Source organism: Cnephaeus nilssonii (assembly GCF_951640355.1).
Source record: "Cnephaeus nilssonii genome assembly, chromosome: 1".
NCBI lineage: Eukaryota > Metazoa > Chordata > Mammalia > Chiroptera > Vespertilionidae > Cnephaeus > Cnephaeus nilssonii.
Window position 1 is genome coordinate 55627350 of NC_137072.1, and position 21668 is coordinate 55649017.

The 21668-nt window shown below is 36.6% G+C and overlaps 1 protein-coding gene and 1 pseudogene across 5 annotated transcripts in view; both read right to left on the bottom strand.

The window, feature by feature from the left end:
- The window catches only part of SMARCAD1 (SNF2 related chromatin remodeling ATPase with DExD box 1), a 105876-nt gene that overhangs the window by 25636 nt on the left and 58572 nt on the right, over positions 1-21668 (bottom strand). For 3 of the 4 annotated variants that reach the window (XM_079764839.1, XM_079764838.1, XM_079764837.1), the window contains exons 8-10: positions 21551-21632; positions 19709-20094; positions 8321-8520 (exon numbers count right to left, since the gene is read on the bottom strand). In XM_079764839.1, the coding sequence (XP_079620965.1) occupies positions 8321-8520; positions 19709-20094; positions 21551-21632 (668 nt within the window). Of the gene's footprint in view, positions 1-8320; positions 8521-19016; positions 19136-19708; positions 20095-21550; positions 21633-21668 lie in introns of those variants that run through there. The other variant, XM_079764840.1, reaches the window with a different exon arrangement.
- On the bottom strand, positions 14074-19001 carry LOC307096869 (large ribosomal subunit protein eL34-like; annotated as a pseudogene). The gene has a single exon. The product of its transcript is annotated as a large ribosomal subunit protein eL34-like (transcript).

Genomic DNA, 21668 nt, shown 5'->3' on the forward strand with positions numbered 1-21668 from the left:
AACTCATCAAGGAATAAAAAACTTATTTGAAGAAATAATGACAGAAAACTTCCCTGATATTGGGAAGAAGAAAAAACTCACACAAGTACAAGAAGCTAACGGAGTCCCAAACAAGATCAATCCAAAAAGACCGACACCAAGACACATTATAATTAAAATAGAGGCCCAGTGCACGAATTCGGGCATGGGTGGGGGGGCTGGGCCAATCAGGGCAGAATGGACCTGGGCCTGTTGGGAGGAGGAGACAGCGGGAGGTTGGCCGGCCGGCTGGGGGGAGGGGCTGCGGGTGATTGGCCGGCAGGCTCCACCTGACTGGGGTGGGGGGGGCTGACTGGGGTGGTGTTGGCCGTGGGGAGGGGCTATGGGTGGTGGGCTGGTCAGCCCCACCCCTGAATCGTGTGTGTGGGGCCAATCGAGGGGATCTGGCTGAGGGGAGAGGCCTTGGGTCAATCAGGGTGGTGGGGGCTGATCAGGGGTGGGGATGGCTGGGAGGGAGTGGAGGGGGCCGCAGGCAGTTGGCCAGCTGGCCCTGCTCTTGATCGGGGTGGGGGGTGTGATCAGGGAAGGGGCTGCAGGCTGATAGGGGTGGGGTGGGGGATCAGGGGTGGGGCCAGCCAGCTGCCCTGACCTTCATCACGGTGGGAGAGTCCCATCAGGGGCGGGGCCGACTGGGGGGAGGGGCTGCAGAAGGTTGGCCAGCTCACCCAACTCCCAATCAGGCCAGTTTGCTGGCCGCAGTGGGCATCATAGCGGCTGGTTGTTACGGTGTTCTGGTCGCTGGCTTTTTATATATATAGATTGGCAAACACAAACAACAAAGTAAGAATCTTAAAGGCTGCCAGAGAGAGAAAGTTACCTACAAGGGATCTCCCATCAGACTATTGACTGATTTCTGAACAGAAACACATCAGGCCAGAAGGCAATGGAATAAAATATACAAAGTCATGCAAAGCAAGGGTCTGAATCCAAGAATACTGGATTCAGGAAGGCTATCAATCAAAGTTGAGGGTGAAATCAGGAGCTTCACAAACAAGAAAGGTCTAAGGGAGTTTATTATCACCAAACCAGCAATACAAGAAATGCTAAAGGGTCTGTTCTACAATGAAAAAATAGGAAACGGGAAAGGAACACAGGGGTAAAGAATAAAAATGGCGACAAACAAGTACCTATCAATAATAACTTTAAATGTAAATGGATTAAATGCCCCAATCAAAAGGCATAGGGCAGTGATGGGCAAACTTTTGAGCTTGGTGTGTCAAACTTCGCCAAAAAAACTGAGTATAACTCAGGTAGTGTGTCACTTTGAGGAAAAAACTAACTCCAAGACTCTATTCGCAAATGTTTCATCCTCAGGAGCAGCAAATGTTTCACATTCTTGGCATGCGGCCGCGTGTCATCAGAAATGGCTATGCGTGTCAGTGCTGACACGCGTGTCATAGGTTCGCCATCACTGGCATAGGGTAACTGAGTGGATAAGAAAACATGATCCATATATCTGCTATCTACAGGAAACCCACCTCAGAAAAAAAGATGCACACAGACTGAGGGTGAAGGGATGGAAAAAGGTTTTCAGGCGAATGAAAATGAAAAAGAAGTAGGAGTAGCAATACTTATATCTGACAAATGAGATCTCAAAGTGAAGGACATAAAAATAGATAAGGAAGGCACTTCATAATACTAAAGGGAGCAATTCAACAAGAATATAAAACTCTGGTAAACATACATGCACCCAATACAGGAGCACCCCACATACATAAAAAAACTTCTGGAGGATATCAAGGGAGAGACTGACAGCAATACAGTCATAGTAGGGGACTTTAATATCCCACTAACACAACTGGATAAATTCTCTAAACAAAAAATTAGCAAAGAAACATCAATCCTAAATGACTCACTAGATCAGATGGAATTGACAACATTTCACCCCAAAGCCACAGAACACCATATACATTCTTCTCAAGTGCACATGGGTCATTTTCAAAGACAGACCACACATTGGGACACAGGCAAAGTCTCTTCAAATTCAAGAAGATAGAAATCATACCAAGCATCTTCTCAGATCACAATGGCATAAAACTAGAAATCAACTACAATAAAAACAATGAAAAATATCAAACACCTGGAGGCTAAATAGCATGCTATTAAACAATGATTGGGTTACCAAAGAGATCAAAGAAGAAATAAAAAAGCATCATGGCTTTTTTTTAACAAGATTGATGAAATTCTAGCCAGGCTCACCAAGAAGCAAAGAGAGAGGACCCAAATAAACAAAATTAGAAATGAAAGAGGTGAAGTAACAACCGATCCCACAGAAATACAAATGATTAAAACCTGAATAGGCCGATAACTACCGAGGAGATTGAAGCAGTAATCAAAAATCTTCCAGCAAACAAAAGCCCTGGTCCAGATGGCTTTACAGGGGAATTCTACCAAGCCTTCAAAGAAGAACTAACTATGAAGCCAGCATTTCAAAACCAGATAAAGACACCACACAAAAAAAAGAGAACTACAGGCAATATCCTTGATGGACATAGATACTAAAATCCTCAACAAAATTCTAGCAAATTGGATTTAGCATTACATTTGGAAGATCATACACCATGACCAAGTGGGATTTATTCTGGGGATGCAAAGATGGTACAATATCCGCAAATCAATAAATGTGATACATCACATAAACAAACTGAGAGACAAAAATCACATAATCATATCAATCGATGCAGAAAAAGCAAACACCCTTTCTTGATAAAAACTCTCAGCAAAGTGGGAATAGAGGAATCATACCTCAACATAATAAAAGCCTTATATGGCAAACCTACAGCCAACATCATACGCAATGGACAAAAACTAAACTCATTTCCCCTAAGAATGGGAACAAGACAGGTATGCCCACTTTCACCACTCCTGTTTGATATAGTACTGGAAGTGCTAGCCATAGCGATCAGACAAGAAAAAGAAATAAAAGGCATCAAAATTGGAAAAGAAGTAAAATTGTCCTTATATGCAGATGACATGATAGTATACAGAGAAAACCCTAAAGACTCCATCAAAAAACTACTAGACCTAATAAATGAATTCGGCAATCTAGCAGGATACAAAATTAACACCCAGAAATCTATGGCCTTTTTATATACCAATAATGAACTCACAGAACGAGAAATGAAAAAAAAACCAATCCCATTTAACATTGCACCAAAAAAATTAAGATACCTAGGAATAAACTTAACTAAGGAGGAAAAAGACCTGTACTGAGAAAACTACAGGACATTCAAAAAAGAGATAGAGGAAGACATAAACAAATGGAAGAACATACCATGTTCATGGATTGGTAGAATCAACATCATTAAAATTTCCTACTACCCAAAGCTATCTACAGATTCAATGCACTCCCCATTAAAATACCAATGGCATATTTCAAAGATCTAGAACAAACTCTCCAAAAATTCATCTGGAATTAAAAAAGACCCCGAATAGCCACAGCAAGAACAAAGTTAGAGGAAACACATACCAGATAATCAGGCTATATTACCAAGCCACGGTTCTCAAAACTGCCTGGTACTGGCACAAGAACAGACATACAGACCAATGGAACAGAACAGAGAACCCAGAAATTGACCCAAGCCATTATGCTCAATTAATATTTGACAAAGGAGGCAAGAGCATACAATGGGGTCAAGACAGTCTCTTCAATAAATGGTGCTGGGAAATTTGGTCAGATACATGCAAAAAAATAAATAAATAAAAATGAAACTAGTCACCAACTTGCACCATACACAAAAACAAACTCAAAATGGCTAAAGGACTTAAATGTAAGATGGGAAACCATAAAAATCCTACAAGACTCCATAGGCAGCAAAATAGCAGACATATCGTAAGTAGCAATATCTTTACAGACATAGTTCCTAGGGCAATGGAGACTAAGGAGAAAATAAACAAATGGTAATACATTAAAATAAAAAGCTTCTGTGCAGCAAAAGAAACCATCAACAAAACAACAAGAAAGCCAACTGCATGGTTGAACATATTTTCAATGATATTTCAGATAAGGGTTTAATCTCCAAAATTTACAGAAAACTCATACAACTTAACAAAAGGAAGATAAACGATCCAGTCAAAAAAATGGGCAAAGGACCTAAATAGACACTTTTTGAAAGAGGACATACAGAAGGCCCAGAGACATATGAAAACACGCTCAAAGTCACTAATCATTCAAGAGATGCAAATCAAAACAACAATGCGGTACCATCTCACACCTGTCAGAATGGCTATCATCAACAAATCAACAAAGACAAGTGCTGGCGAGGATGTGCAGAAAAAGGAACCCTCGTGCACTGCTGGTGGGAATGCAGACTGGTGCAGCCACTGTGGAGAACAGTATGGAGTTTCCTCAAAAAGTTAAAAATGGAACTCCCATTTGACCCAGTAACCCCACTTATAGGATTATATTCCAAGAAACCAGAAACACCAATCAGAGAGGATATATGCACCCCTATGTTCATAGTAGCACAATTTATAATAGCTAAGCTTTAGAAACAGCCTAAATGCCCATCAGCAGATGAGTGGATTTAAAAACTGTGGTACATCTACTAGTACACAGTAGAATACTATGCTGCTATAAAAAAGAAGGAACTTTTACCATTTACAACAGCATGGATGGAACTGAAGAACATTATGCTAAGCAAAATAAGCCAGTCGGAGAAAGATAAATATCACATGATCTCACTCATTTGTAGGATATAATGATCAGCATAATTTGATGAACAAGAATAGATCCAGAGACAAATGGGGGGGTGGGGAGTTTAGAGAGCAACCAAAAGACTTGTATGCATGCATAATAGTGTAACCAATGGACACAGACGCTGGGGCAATGGGGGCTTGCCCAGGGTGGGAATGTCTGGAGGGGGGGGGGGGGGTCAATTGGGGAAAAAGGAGACATATGTAGAACTTTAGACAATTAAAAAAAAAAGAAATTATTTCTGAAAGGTAAGAATTAGAAACAACAGGAGTACATACAATGTGTTAAATCTGAGTTTAAAATACAGAAAAATACAGGGCTACAGAGCCTGGTTTGAAGTAGTTCATATGAAACAGATTAAGGATGTTAATTGACCAAAGTTTTATGTCCCATGAGTGTAACAGCATTGCTGAAAATACTGCCACAACAGTATTTTGGTGTGTATCCAAACTACTAAAATATTTGCATCAACATGGTATTTTGAGTTAGTCAAACCACACCTACAGTATAGATTTGCATTCATACCACTGTCAAATGCTTTCATAGCAACTGTGTAGGAATAGGACAGGGAACCATTCTGTCAAGTTGAGGGAGAAAAAGATCAAAAGAACCTTGTTAAATTTAGCCTAGAAAGACAGAACACATTTTATATTAAACATTGATAAATCTCTTCAGTTAAAACAGTTTAATAAATTTTAGATAAACTGCTAAAGCTTGACAGATGGCTACATATCTATGATAAGAATAAAAAAGGGGATATACTGAGTTTTTTATCTTTTTCTCTCATATATTATATTTTAACTTTAGGTAATTTTAGTTTTGACATTTTAAGATAAAGATTATGAATGTAGTGATTTTGAGATACATATGAAAAATCTTATTTTTCCCTACTAAGATCTTATTTTTAATGAGGAGTTATGGTATGTGTGTATTTCCTTGATCTCTAGAAGTCATTTTCCATCTTATGTAATTCATATAAACTTGTAATAGGAAAATAAACATAGTAAAATTTTGCTTCAAAGTAAACTTTGCTACAGAGATTTTGCTCTGTTAAGAAAGAGCATGGTAGCTTATTCATCAGCATAGTCTAACATTTTCCTTTGTGCTAATAAATCCTTTCCTGAGGCAAAACACTACTTTTTGATGCCTGGCTAGTATAACAAGTAAAATTGCTTGTCGAATTCCTACCTTGGTTAAAAACAAAAACCAAGACAACAAATTTCACCCCCTAAAAGTGCATCTATAAATATTCTATAGAGAATATCTATAAAGGTTTTTAGAAGTTGTACCTTGGACTAGATGCAATAAAAAACTTTTTAAAAAAACTACTTTTATCATCTATTAAATATTATATTAAAAATCCTCATTTTAATGGAAAGGGCAATTTATTACCATATCATACTATTTACAAACAACAGGACTTTGTAAATGTGGATTTAAGAAAAAAAAAATTTTAAGTGATGCAATAAAGCACTCAATTTTTTAAACTCCAAATTAAGATAAAGTAGACTCAACTGGGCAAGTCTTGTAGAGTGAAGAACTCCCCATATCCAATGCTGTAGAATAAGAAGGACCAGCTCCAACTACACTTTTAGGAGATGAATTTGCTGACTTGACCATAGTTCTTTCTATGCAACAGAGAAAAGAGCTTCTTTGTGGGAACTGCATCACGTTTCCCTACACACCATCCCATAGCACCCTAGAAGGGCACAGAAAATATTGTAGCTTACTATTAAAGGCCAGTAACCACACCTTGACCTTTAATTAGCCAATGATCAGCAAATATGCTTTGGTCATGAACTTAGAACACTACCAAAAGAAGTAAATAAAATCACCAACTAAGGTAATTAATTTTAAGGAGACCCTAGTCTTTTTTTTTTTTTTTTCAATCCTCACTCCAGGATATGTTTATTGATTTGAGAGAGAGGTAGGGGAGAGAGAAACATTGATCAGTTGACTCCCATACACGCCCCAACCAGGGATTGAACCCGAAACTTAGGTATGTGTCCTAATAGGGAATCAAACCTGCAACATTTTTGGTGTACAGGTTGACATTCCAATCAACTGAGCCACCTGGTCAGGGCCCTAGTGCTAATCTTATTTAAATACCTATCAGAAATATACTGAATAGATGTACCTCATAATTCATTCTAACTCCTCTGTGATTTTTGGAACTTAAGATTGTTTTCATGTTTTTGCCACCTATAAGTATCATCACAATAAACAATTTTGCACATTTTTAAAAAAGGGAAATACTCTGAACATTCTGAGTTCCCAAACCACTTAAAACTTAGGGTCTACTTTTTGCAAGAATTATAACAAGGTATTTAGTGAGAGTAACAGTTTGGGGGAATAATCTTTCCTTATATAATCTATTTAATGAAAGTGCCCTTTTCATTTTTGATGTTGTTCTACCCTAAAAAAAAAACATAAAATTACAAATCTGGGCTATTGAAAGCATTTAAAACATTTAATCATAGATACAGGATATTTTAACCATTTCATTTGATTTATGATTAAAAAAAGGCCCTGGCTGAATAGCTCAGCTGGTTAAGTTGTCCAGATACACCAAATTTATGTGCCAGGTCAGGGCACATACAAGACTCAACCAATCCTATCTAATAAAGAGGGAATATGCAAATTTCCAGTCACACCGTCACAAAGATGGCGGCACCCAGAGCCACAAGATGGAGGCGCCCAGCCCCCTCAGCCCCGCCGGAGTCCCCCAGTCCTTTCAACCCTGTGTGTGTGTGTGTGGGGGGGGGGGGGGGGGGGGGGAGGATGGCGGCAGGTATGCACTGCAGCCAGACCCACCCTAAGCCCCCCAGCCGCCCAGGACCAGCCCAAGGCGCAGGCTAGCCTCAGATGGTGGCTGCCCAGCGGCCCAGGGCCACCCGAGGCTCAGGTAATCAGGGCTGGCTGAGGCTTGCGCTGCCGGCAATGGCAGTAGCAGAGGTGTGATGGGGGCATCGCCTTCCCCTGATCGCTGGTCGCCTCCCGCCCCTGAGGGCTCCTGGACTGTGAGAGGGGCCAGGCTGGCTGAGGGACCCCCCCCCCCTCCAGTGCATGAATTTTCATGCACTGGGTCTCTAGTGAATGCATAATAACTAAGTGGAACAACAGATCAGTGTGTCTCCCTCTCTCTCATTCTAAAAATTAAAAAAGGAAGACATTAAGCTAATACAGAAATTTTTACATTGATGCAATTAAGCAGCTGATTTTTTAAAGTATCAAATTATGGAAAGGCATATCTAAAACCACCTTTTCAGTGTCTGTGATTATATATGAAATTATCTGTATATGTAATCAGACAAGGAAAATCTAGGTCGTATAAGACTATAATATTTCCACTCTCTAATTTATGGTATGATGGAGTAAATATCCTAATTGGGGGAAGGAGGGAAGTCAATGGAAAGCAAATCATATACCACCTATGTGCCATATAAAAAACCTTGGGCTTCCCTTTTAACATTAATTTTCATATCACTTCCACATTTAAGTTCCCTAGGCATATTATAGAAATAAATTCAGGAATTGTATTCAACTGTGGTGAAATAATGAATAGGTGTGTACAACAAATATTACCTTTGATTCAAAATAGAGGGTTGTTCTATGTTCCATCCACCTCCATTTCCAGTGAGCATGGTAACTTGTTTTGTCAATTTATTTGAAATGTCTTCACATTTGTTCATAAGCCTTATAACTACATCTCTTTCTTGGATCAATGTTTTACAGTGCCATATCAAATCTTCTGATAAGCCATTAGTTTTGGACATCTTTGTGAACTATGGCATAAAAAGAAAACAATTTAACAGTTCAGATCTAGTAAACAGAAAGCCAGTATCATTTTCTTTCTTTTGAGGAAAAAGTTTAATTTAAAAATTTACTAATGACCTTAATCAAATGCTAAGAAAACCTGATTCTTCATATTTACATTTATATTTCTGTTTCACTTTGACAATCCTGTGACCTCAAACTTAGCACACTGACATATAATATCTTTCTCCCCAGAATGCACAATTCCATACTTGTAACTGTGACCCTGGTAGCTGTTTTCTTATAATGTCTCAAGTTTTGTCTTTAAAATCTCAGATTCACCTTTATTATCAAGGGTAATAACACCAAATGTAATAACTGCATACCTGATCTCTAGCCATTTTTGCCACTTCCTATGACTATGATATATTAGTAAATGATTAATCTTCCTAAAACATATTTTCCCCTACCTATCATCAGGACAATCCCTAAGCTTTCAAAACTCCATTATTTGTTGTCACTTGGTATTTCACTCTTAAGCTTAGACTATTACTTGGAAAGATAATGCATGAATCAAAAGTTAACTATGACTGCCAAAACTGGTTTGGCTCAGTGGATAGAGTGTCGACCTGTGGACTGAAAGGTCCCAGGTTCGATTCTGATCAAGGGCATGTACCTTGGTTGCAGGCACATCCCCAGTGGGGGGTGGGAGGGGTGGGGGGGTGGTGGTGCAGGAGGCAGCTGATCGGTGTTTCTCTCTCATAGATGTTTCTAACTCTCTATCCCTCTCCCTTCCTCTCTGTAGAAAATCAATAAAATATATTTTTTAAAAAAAGTTAACTATGACCAATTCAATAATTTGATAAAAGATTTTCCAAAAATTAATTTCAATACACGTTTTAGTAAGAATTTCTTTTAAAATATATTTCTACTTATTCTTCTAAAGGACACAATGAATATTTCATAATGTAAAAGCTATTAATAGAATTAAAATTTTCCAAATAGGTAGTTGAAAAAATATATGCTGAAAAACATTACAAAAATCCTTAGTGAAATGATTAGAAAGTCAAATAGCTATCTGAAAGTTTGTTGGGCAAAAAGAAACAGTCCACAATCCAGAATGGAATAAAGACAAATAAAGTAAAATCATCTGTTAGGATAAAACCACACATGTGGTTTGATTTATGTCAATCTTATTTAGCATATTCTTTCATGTTACGAATCACATTAACAATTCTAAATAATCTCTATGAATTTATTTCTAAATTCACAGAGAATCTCAAGCAATAGAGATTAAATGCTTATAGGATATACAAGGTAATTTCATAAAAATGCAATTTATAAAAATATACGTTTTGCATATCTAACCTAGAATAAGTTGGCAAGAAAGAAAATCTCCAATCTATTTGAACACCATTGTACTGCAGGGTTAAAAATAAAAATTGACCATATCACAAAATGGCATTGTGAAATATAAAGTTATTTGCACACTACTTTACATTTTCACAAGGAAAACATTCATAATCACAATGTGACCTCTCACTCTGTGCTTTCCAGAGAAAAGATTTATATGTAAACAGCAGGATATATGAGAATCAGTGCCTTGAAGATTTTAAGGGGGTTCCATCAGAACAAAAAATAATCTCATGCCTACTGTGGTGTGAGTGTGTGTGTTTGTGATGTGTGTGAAAGAACCAACACCAATAACTAGGAAATACAGAAAGAACATGTACTCTGTACTTTTTATATGCTATAAACTACTAGATGTCTTTTATTCTCTAACAATAAATCCTCACAGCAATAACAAGATCAGTCTACCAGTTCTGGATCAATAAAGTGAAGCTTCAATTTTTAAGGTGACAAAGATAAGAGATTCTAAAATCCATGTTCTTTTCTTTTCACTATAACTAGTACCTTCCTAAATAATTAAAATTTAAGTTAAACGAACAAAAAACTTTTAAACTGCAACCAAATACCATTTATTATGTTCTTATTTTTAGCAAGTACTACCATGACTGGTGAAGGTACCTGGTATGTAGACACAGTCCCTGTCCTCATGTGGTTTATGGTCATCGGAAAAGACATGCAACAAATAATTTTAAGTGTTAACAACTGGTATTGTAAGGGAAACAACAAATTTAATGGGCACTTTTTTCACAAGGAGACTAATAAAATCTAGAATCTAGGAAGTCCTTTCAGAGTAATAAGCTCAGAAATAAGAAAGAACCATTTCCATTAGGACAGAACCTAGAGAAGTAAGAGATAAGCTAATATTACAAAAAAGGAACAACCACACACTAGTGTCTCCTGATGAAACAACATAACACCAACCTTGTAATAGTACTGGTGGGAGCATTTAACCTTTTAGTTATAACTTCACAGAAATTCACTGGTTCAGAAAAACATGTTTGTGTTAAACTATACCAGGGAGGTTTAACCAGAGAAGTTCAGACTAGGAAGCTATAGAACAAATGATCCAGTTTTTTTCACCAAAGATATTACAGGAAAAGAAAGAGATAGGTGGATGAGGAACCTACAGATTAAAATAGTTACAAAGGCCTATCAAACAAGCTCAATATGTGAACCTTATTTGGTTCCTAATTCTAACTAACTCTAAAAAAATAAAAAATATTTATGACATTTATGAGGAAATAGTAATTTGAACACTTGAATGGGTATTTTCTAATATTAAGGAATTATTGATGACATTTATTAGGTGTGACAATGTTACTGTGGTTTTAAGAGATAAAAAACCTTTTTTGAGTATGTATTTGAATTTTTAGGAATAAAAACTGAATTCTGAAATTTGCTTACAAATAGTAAGAGATGGAAGGGAGTAGATGAGGGTATAGATAAAACACGATCAGACATCAGCTGGTAACTGAAGCTTGTGATGAACACATGGGAGGTTCATTATACTATTCTAATTTTTATGTTTGAAATTCTTGTATGGGCAATGAAGTACAACAGTCTGGAGTTTCCCACTCTTCCTCCCCTAACCCCATACAAGCCAACCAACATTAGAGATGATCCAAATTATTGCTGCTAGTTTAGGATTTAGGTCTATCTGGTAGTGAGCAATACACTACACTGTCCATGAATATAAAAAATAGATTTTCAAGGAAAAAGTTTGAATGATGAATCTAATAGAATGCAGTTCAGTTATGTGTGGTAATAAACCCAAAACATCAGAAGTGTAAATAAAACTAAGTGTATTTCTCTGTCATACAAATGAGGACCTGAGGAAGCAGTTCAGATATGGCACAGTAGTTCCAAAATCAAGAATTCTACTTTATTCTTCAATATCCTCAATATGTGGTTCTCATTATCACAATAACATCTCAACCAACAGGAAGAAGAGATCCTTAAAGAACACTTTCCAAAAATTGTAATATATTTATGTTTACATCCTATTGGATAGAACTTTGCCAAATTACCATAAGGGAGGCTGAAAAATGTAGTCTTTTTATTTTTTTTATTAAGGTATTATATGTGTACATATCTTACCATTGTCCCCCCAATGTAGTCTTAATATATTGTGGGTAATATGACCAGCCATAAATCTGTTTAAAAGCCCTGAGGGAGTTAAAAAAGTGAGAAAAATGGTTTGATCAAAAAAAGTTTCACACAATATGGCTAGAACTGATATTGGGAGAGAAGCAGAAAACTACAAATGCATATACAGCACTTCCAATGCAAAATATTGTGGATATCTGCAGCTAACATTTTTCAAGAGCTTAGACTTCCATATGGGTCAGTACCATAACTGTACCCACTTACAGATGAAAACATAGAGAAACAGAGAGAATTTGCTTAAGGTTATATAAATTACTAGAAAATGTCAAAAATGGGATCCAAAACCAGGCCATTTAGCTCCACTGTATTATTCACCCACCCCCTGGTAAGCCCTTACAAAACCAAGGGAATAAATGAAAAGACATGCATGAAATTCAGAAACAAGAGACCAATACAACAGAGGAACAGGATTCCTTAGGTTTTCAAGGAAATGAGATCTCAAGGCCACAGCTGATCAGCTTGCCTATAACACAACCAGTCTAAATCAGGGCAGGACATAAGATACTAAAAGACACTTCCTCAAGAATATAAAACTAAAAGGATACCTGAAGTATCTAAAGACTGAAGGTAAATTTAGACAGCTGGGGAGGACTATAGAGTAGAAGTATTAAGTACACAGAAAACTAAGCAAACAGAAAAATCAAGGCAACTAACAACTAGAGAAAAAAAAACGGTAAGCAAGGAAATAAAGCAAACATGTAGTATACTACATGGCTCAGCAATGAAAAGCATTTAGTCATAATGTAGATACTAAAAAAAGATCTCTAAGATTACATATTAACTTATATTGGTAGGGTTGGGGAATAGGAAATGGGCCTGTGAGGTGAGATAGATAATGAGAAAGGAGCTAATCTTACATTAATCCTACATAATAAAATGGTAATATGTAAATTACCATCACTCCGCTACGCCCACGATTGGGCCAGCAGGATGCTGAGCTCGTGGCGCCAGTGGCGCCGCGAGCTCAGCGTCTGTGCCATGGCTGCGCCGGAGGCTTTCAGAAGGCCTGGGGCACCGGCGGACAGCCACCCCGCTGGTGCACCAGGTGCATGATTAAATCATGCACTGGGCCTCTAGTATTATGATATCTGTTATGTCAGCAGATAAGGCCTGCAACTGAAAAATAAAAAATAGGATTATGTTTTTATGTGTGTGTTTTTGTATTACCTAGAAAAAGTGAAAGACTTAAAGAACACTTTCCAAAAATTGTAATATATTTATGTTTACATCCTATTGGATAGAACTTTGCCAAATTACCACAAGGGAGGCTGAAAAATGTAGTCTTTTTTATTTTTATATTAAGGTATTATATGTGTACATGGTATTATATACTACATGGCTCAGCAATGTACATAACTGTAGTATGAAAAATAGGCTGGGGAAGGGAATAGATATGGATTTTGGGGCAGTACAAGCCTATTTTTTTAACTCGTTAATCTAAATAGATGCATAAGCCTGGCTGGCATGGTTCAGTGGTTTAGTGTCGACTTATGAACCAGGAGGTCAGGGAACATGCTTGGGTTGTGGGCTTGATCCCCAGTATGGGGCATGCAGGAGGCAGCTGATCAATGATTCTCTCTCAATATTTGATGCTTCACCCAGGCTAGTGTGGTTCAGTGGTTGGGCATCAACCTATGAACCAGGAGGTCACGGTTTGATTCCCAGTCCTGGGTTGTGGCTCAATCCCGTGTGGGGCGTGCAGCAGGCAGGCGATGAATGATTCTCATCACTGATGTTTCTATCTCTTTCTCCCTCTCTGAAATCTGTATATACATACCGTATTTTCCGGCGTATAAGACGACTTTTTAACCCAGGAAAATCTTCTATATGCCCAGTTGTCTTATACGCCAGAAAATACGGTATGTGTGTGTGTATGTGTGTGTGTGTGTGTGTGTGTATGTATATGTGTACATACATATCTCATATACATATACATATACACATACACACACACACACACACACACACACACACACACACACACACACACACACTAGTATCCCTGCGCATGAATCTGTGCACCAGTAGCTCTCTGAGGGGCCTGGCTGCTTCACGCCCGCTACCCAGAGGCCCATCCGCGCCCCAAGCAGGAGGCCCATCCGCAGCTGGGCATGGAACACTTGCCTTGTCGCCAGGGTGACGAAGCAAGCATTCCACCAGGCCGCTCATGCTGCCTTCTCTCAGCAGCCGCCCTCCCCATCTTGTGGCTATGGGCGCTACCATCTTTGTGACGGAGTGATGGTTAATTTGCATATTACCATTTTATTAGATAGGATATTAGAAGCCCAATGCAAGAAGATTCATGCTAGAATGGGCCTTCCTTTCCCTGGCTGCTGGCACCACCTTTCCACTCCAGCCCAGCCCTGGAGCAGCCTCTTTCCACTCAGGCCCCACCTTCCCACGCTGCCCAGAGGCTCCGAGAGACTGGGTGTGGGGCGGAACGGCTGTGTCATACCCATGGCAATAACGCAAGCGTCCCACTTGACCCGGTTGCTTGGCACCTGTGTATGCAAATTAACCGCTATCTTTGTTGGGTTAATTTGCATATCACTCCTGATTGGCTGGTGGGCGTAGCAGAGGTACGGTCAATTTACATGTTTGTCTATTATTAGGTAAGAGATATATATATATATTAGAGGCCTGGTGCATAAATACATGCATGGGTGGGGTCTGGCCAGCCTGGCCGCTCCGTGTCCGCTGCCCAGAGGCTCTCTGTGGCCCAGAGGCCCATCCATGCACCAGCCTGGCCAGAGGCCCATCCGCAGCCGGGCACAGAATGCTTGCCTTGTCGCCGCGGTGATGAAGAAAGCATTCCACCCGTCCGCTCACGCTGCCCGCTTTGAGCGGCCACCCCCCATGGACTGGGGGACTCTGGCGGGGCTGAGAGGACTGGGCGTTGCCATATTTGTGATTGAGTGATGGTTAATTTGCATATTGCCCTTTTATTAGATAGGATATATATATTTGATGTTTGTATCTCTCTCGCTTCTCTGAAATAAATAAAAATATATACATAAATAAAAAATCAAAATCCTTTTTTAAAGCCCTAATTTTTTTTCCTTTTATTTTTATTACTCAAAAAAATTTATTTAGCTTTCTGACTCCGTGTTTCTGCCTTCAACACTTTCACAATGATTTTCTGCTCCTCAATAAGGAAAGCATGCTTCATCCAGTCATGAACACACTTAGCACACATGGATCCACCATAGGCCCTTTTTTCCTTTTAGACAACCTCATTAGAACTTTAGGTCTCACAGCATGAACTCTGAAAAGTCGGCCTGGGCATACACCACATGCAGATTTGGGTGCTTTCCCAACCTTCTTGGTATAAAGAATTGTGTTACCAGGGGTTTGGGACAGCCTAGTGTAGGATAGCCTCTGATAGTATGTCAAATGCTGGACCATGGTGAATGCCTGAAGCCACGGTCTCCAGAAGAGGAAAAAAAAGCAAAAACCCTAATATTTAACTCCACAATCCTTCACTAAGTGTGTATGTGGGAGGGAGTGGGGGGGAAGGTCTAAGAACACTCTTATTATTCTTTTACTATTCTTTGAAGGCATAAAGCATTTAACAATCCTGTAAGTTACTTAGCTTCACCAAAATTTTTTTAAGAAACACAGAGTATTCTGTAAATACAGGATCTATTAGTAAATCTAAGTTCTTGATGACATAGAAAATATGATCCTATTTACATGTCAAATATAAAAATGTATGTATAAATAGATGAATGCTAAATAATTAAGTAGAATTTTGACTAAATTTGACTTTCTTCCTTGTTCTTACAAGTACTCTTTCAATTTTAGACAAGGAAAACAAATCTTTTTTTTTTTTTTTAAATGGTAAAGCTATTTTTCCAGAAAGAAAAAAAGGTAATTTCTATTTGCTGGAAAATTAATTACATGAAAAAAATAGTATCAATATGGCCCTGGTTACTACCTCTTTGACAAAAAACTCAAGTACCACTCTAAGAATTTTTCTCCTTTCACAATAGCCATAAACTGGAGTACCTCTCTCTTGCCACAGTGTGTCACTCTTACAGCACAAAAATTTTTTAAATTTCTATAGGAAGAGGGATATTGTTTACACATAGATTTGATTCCTCACCTAATAAGTAAAAGTCTTGAAAACAGAGTACTAATCTTATTCATTGCTATAAATACCTGGCACCAGCCTACAAAGTACTCAGAATAAATTTATAATAAAAAAGTTTGTCAAATTCAAAAAAATTAAAACAAAGCTGAATACTGTAATTTTGTACAAAAATTACCGAAGCCACTCTATCAAGAAGAGAGCAGTAGGCATTACAATACTTTAAGTGACAAATTCAGACAGAATTTTATAGTACTACTGGGAAAACAAAGCAGAAAAAGAAAACCTGTGGTTTGTGGTCTAAGTTTCTAGTAGATCAGAATAGCTCAATGAAGAGCTTAAATAAACTAAAAAATGAACTCAACCTGGGTTGCCTGGTTAACAATCAAGAAGGAAAACTATATCTATTCTGATCTAAATGGTAAGGAGGTAGATGCATAAATGAAGTTTTCAGGCAGAGCTATTCATGAATCAGTTACTCATGAATAAAGTATACAGATGCAATGTATAGACATAATTGCATCTCTAACCCACCTTACACAAGGCTAATAAAAAATTCAGTAAGTAGTTGGTGAACTGATGCCATCAAATGTGTGAAATTTGGCAATAAAAATCCCAATTTTACCACATTAACAGTAAATGTTTTAAAACTAGTGACATTTTTGGCTTGCTGTATTTCCAAAGTTTACATGATTTAATAATGTGGTTTCTTATAATAAGCATATACTTTACTGCTATTAAGCTGAAAAATAAGTAAAATGAAAAAGTTATGAAGAAAACTTTGACAAACAATATTTAAGTTCTGATTCAAAGAAAAAAATGAGTATAATGCTGAAAACATAAACAACCTCATCTAATGTACTGATTTTTTTTTAAAAAAAACAAATTTTCCTCATGTAAAGTGAGTGTCACTAGTATATTTAGGATCATTTTATTTAATTTTTTAAGTGCAATTCTCTGAAAAGAAAGTCCTAACAATGATGCACAACTTTTCAAATAACTTTTTTGTTTTAAAAGGCATGGCTAACATAATTTTCACATTCAAATTATTTTTAAAGTAAGACAATGAAATACTAATGGTTCCATTTAACCCACCAATGTTATAGAGACTTCAGTTTTAACTAAATAATAATTAAAATGTAGGTGTAATTAATTTGTTGGCTTAGTAGGCATTTTAGTGAAATATTAATAAAAGTTAATAAAAATTGCCAAATTCCAAATCCTGAAGACTAAATAAGCTTCAACAATAATGTTAAGAGTTTACTAGACTTTTGCATGCTGTTCTTACTATACATGTTGGGGCAAAAGTAGGCTTACAGTGGTTCATATGGAAAATAATGCAATAATTGATAAATAAGCATCCAAGAAAAAATTTTCGCATACGCACAACTGTAAACCTACTTTTGCCACACCTTGTATAATGTACTGTAGTTTCCGTTAAGTATGCCTGAGTAACATAATTAAAATTTCAACTAATTCTCATAGGAATTTCTTAAAACAGCAGCTATGAAAACAAAGTAAATGTTTTCTTCTTTTGTTTCATTTTGAAGTTGTTCACAATTATACTATTAAACCTCTTTGATTAATAGGGAAAGAGTAATTATATAGCTTTTTACCAAAATATTCGACTTTTTCCTTGATAATTTCAAGATATTAAATTGCTCTACAACCAGTCATATTCAAAATTTTAAAGTAATTGAAAGTATAAACTTACAAGTTCTAAGCCAATTAAAACTCAAAGCTTATATACACTGACTTGCTAATTTTAACTGTTCATTTAAAAAGCATTTTCATTTTCCTACTTTTTTCAGAAAAGCCCTGAATACTGAACTCAAGTAGCAAATTTGCTTTTTAAATGTTACATAAAATAATCAACATTTACATGCATAGCTAGCAAAAACTAGTCTTTGTATTCAACTTTTAGAAAGGGGACAAGGTTTAAGTAGGTAACAAACAATCTATAAACTCATGTTAAGACTAATTTAAACAATGCCAATTAATTAGTAGGGGAAATATGCTTTCTACATGTTAAGTTGCTGAATATTTTTTAAAGCATCTGGCACATGCAACTGGTTTAATTTACTGTTATTATAAGATATTTGGGCAAGTAGTTACAGTGACTAAACACACTAGTGCAGATAACTGCATTCCTTATTAAATAAGTTAGAATCCCAACAAGCCTGAGCAACAGAAACCCTGCAATAACAAGGGAGACTATTAAAGATGAAAAGAAATTAAAAAAGGAAGAAAAGATGAACAAGAAAGCCCTTCAGCAAATATTTGAACAAATAAATCACTCAGGCAAAGCTGAACATGTTTGAAGGGCCTGCTTTGACAGATGTTCTCTGCAAGAGCAAAGGCTTCAGGCAAAACAAATGACTTTTTTTTCTAAAGCTGAGAAATACTAGTCATTTTGTTTCTATATTTTTCATGTATTTTAATTTTTTAAAACATGCTTTTACAACCAGTGTTTAGGAACCCTCCGATAACACACTTCAAGACATTTGTCAAGGGAACTTATGCTCATATGTTTGTCACAAGTATAAAATTAATCACAAAAGCAACTTCTCCCTAAGTTAGCGAATAAAAACTTCATGAACATTTATAAAGCATCAAGAGTCAGTTTATCTTCTAAAGCTGTAAAAAATAATCTATATTGCTTTCACGGCAGGGCCTATACACAATTCATACTATAAAGTCCACATTCTCATAAAAGTTGAAGCAACATTTAAAAAGAAAGGAGTATAAGATTTGCTGATTGATTGTTCACATTTACAAAACTCAAAATATAAGTATTTTGACTAAAACTTGTTTATAGGAAATCAAATTCCAGAAAATGATCATGCAGAGTGTACTTACCAGTGCTTATGCCTTCCCTTCCCCTAACGCTTGAATTCTAGGCATCCACACTTTTCTATCTTTCCAATTAAAAACGCTGCAGCCTGCTATACTCCATAAAATGGCCGCGTTGTTTAACCAAGAAAAACATGTTAGAGCTGTCACTTTTAAAAGAAAAAGAAAATAAACAATTGTTTCTTTTGTGGAGAAGCATAAAACACCTAGGCTGGCATTTTGAGTTATGGAGCTCCCCTGGATGTTGCTACTGCTCTTCAAGTAGTTGCAGTAAAATTTCTGCCACATTCTTGCTTTCTGCATGGTGTATCAGCAGTAACAGATCAGAACAGGCTAGCAAACAACTCCTTTCTAAATGTAAGCTCTAATTTCTTCTTCTGCAGTGAAATGAACCAAGTTTCTATGCAAAAGAATGAGTGACAGTATGCCCAGCCAATCAGCTTGGTGTTTTTTTCAGGAAAATCACCCCTTAATTCATTCAAAATTAGGTCATATGACACTATTTGAAATACTATTGGCTTACAATGAAAGTAATGTTTGCCTCTACAGAGGATAAGGCCACCCATCTATGCTTCCCTGGGCTGAAGACACATTGAGTATAAACGGTACTGTGAATTAAACACTTAAACACACACACACACACACACACACACACACACACACACACACACACACGGAGATAAAGAATGTAGCCTTACCAGAGCTTCCCAACTATTAAAGGGCCGGAGTTCTGTTATCTTCTGAGCCTTTTTCTGAGAACACTGAGGAATCAAAGTAAGTTCAGCAATTGAAGCATCTTGAAGGAAGTGAAGAATTTTACCTTTATAGCCATCCTCCATCACTTCTTCACCACTACTATAGTCCTCATCTAGTGAACTACCTGCATCAGAACCTGAATCATATTCAGAGTCTTCAGTAACTCTCTTCGGATTAAATACATTTTTTTTACGTTTCTTGTTAAAACCATTTTGTGCTTTCATGGCATATTTCTGTTTTAGTTTTGCTTTAGCTATACTTTTAGGATAATTTTGACTTCTTGAAGAAACTTCTTTTCCATTTGGAAGCTCACTTTGTGAAGCATATTCTGTGTACAAAAAAAGACAAAAATAACTAAATTACAAAGATATAAATAAAATAAAATGATGTAACACTTCAAATAAGAAAAATATTTAAACATGTGTATTTTCCTTCTGAATACAAAATTCAACTATAAATTATTGTTAAATCTTGATACACACTAAAGAGAAATACTGAGTACAATTTGAAGTTATTCAATAAGTTAAAATAATTAATTTCAAAAACAGGTGATAACTTCTTTTTCAAAGTGTATTAATTATAAATCCGCATTTTCTAACGAAGGTCCTAAAAATATAAATGGCAGCTGCATACCCACATGTCCCAGATGTTACTTTGCAGCCATCCCTATGACAACACTGATGGGTATAGCAATAACAAGGTTCACCCTAATTAAAACCTTCCATATTACAATTAATTTTTCCCTTACCACTTCTAAGTAGTCTAAGTTTATCATTACTTAGTAAAAAAGTATTTAAATATATTAAAAGGCACCACTGCTTTATCACTGATTAATAAGTCATATTCCAGATTTCTAACATGCCTGTGATTGAAGGCAGTTTTAATGTACCAATAAGAAAATATGTACCAATTAATTTTTACACAAGACTTTAGAATGTTTTTGTTTTACCTACTCAAAGAGCTTTTAGACTTACACATTGATTATCATACACCTTCATTCTTGTGCATATATTAAAAAAATAAGCAAGATAAATTGGGTAATTTCTTCACCTCATAACCTTTCTCTTCTGAAACAATTTTCTGACTCAGAATGGTGATATCAGTGGCTTTCTTTATTCCACACAATATCATTCTCTGTGCCAACAAAAGCATTTGTAGTATAGCCATTCTTAAAAGGAATCATTTTCAAAACAAGAAAAACCTAAAGCCAATTATAAAGAGCTAGTATACTTAATTCTTGCTTAAGGAAGTCACTAAACTTGAGTGATTCAACTCTTCCCCACTACTTCTCATAAACTATTTGATTCCTAAGGTTAGTGTTCCACCAGGGACTTTCTTCCATGCCAGTGAGTCCCATCTTTTAAGTTTCTGATATTGGTACTTTTGACATTCATGCAAGTGCAGGCTAGGACTTCTACATTACAGTGACACCGGCAATCTTAAGATCCATTCAGAGAGCTGTTAAAATGCAAAAAAAAATGTGTTTTGTTTTGTTTTTTATATTCAATAAAACATGATAGATTACAAGTAGCCATAAATATCAAAGGAAGCTATCCAAACAGAAAAAATATATTTATTATTTCATTTTACACTATCATAAAGAATAGGCCAAAACATTTGGAAACTGGTCATTTACATTTTTTTTCCATTACTGTTTCTAATATCTCTTACAATCCCATTCTCTAATTACTAGATAATAGATTTACTATTTTCTTATAAACTAAAATATAGAATATAATGGGAGTATGTACTTTCTATAATAATAACATAGAATGGACAATTACCTTGATCTTCTGCAAACACTCTTAAAGATTCTAAGGCTTCTGTGTACATCCATTCATGTTCCTTGAGTACGTCCCTTAGTTCCTAGAAATAAGTTATGGATGGTTTGTTAAAAATCTA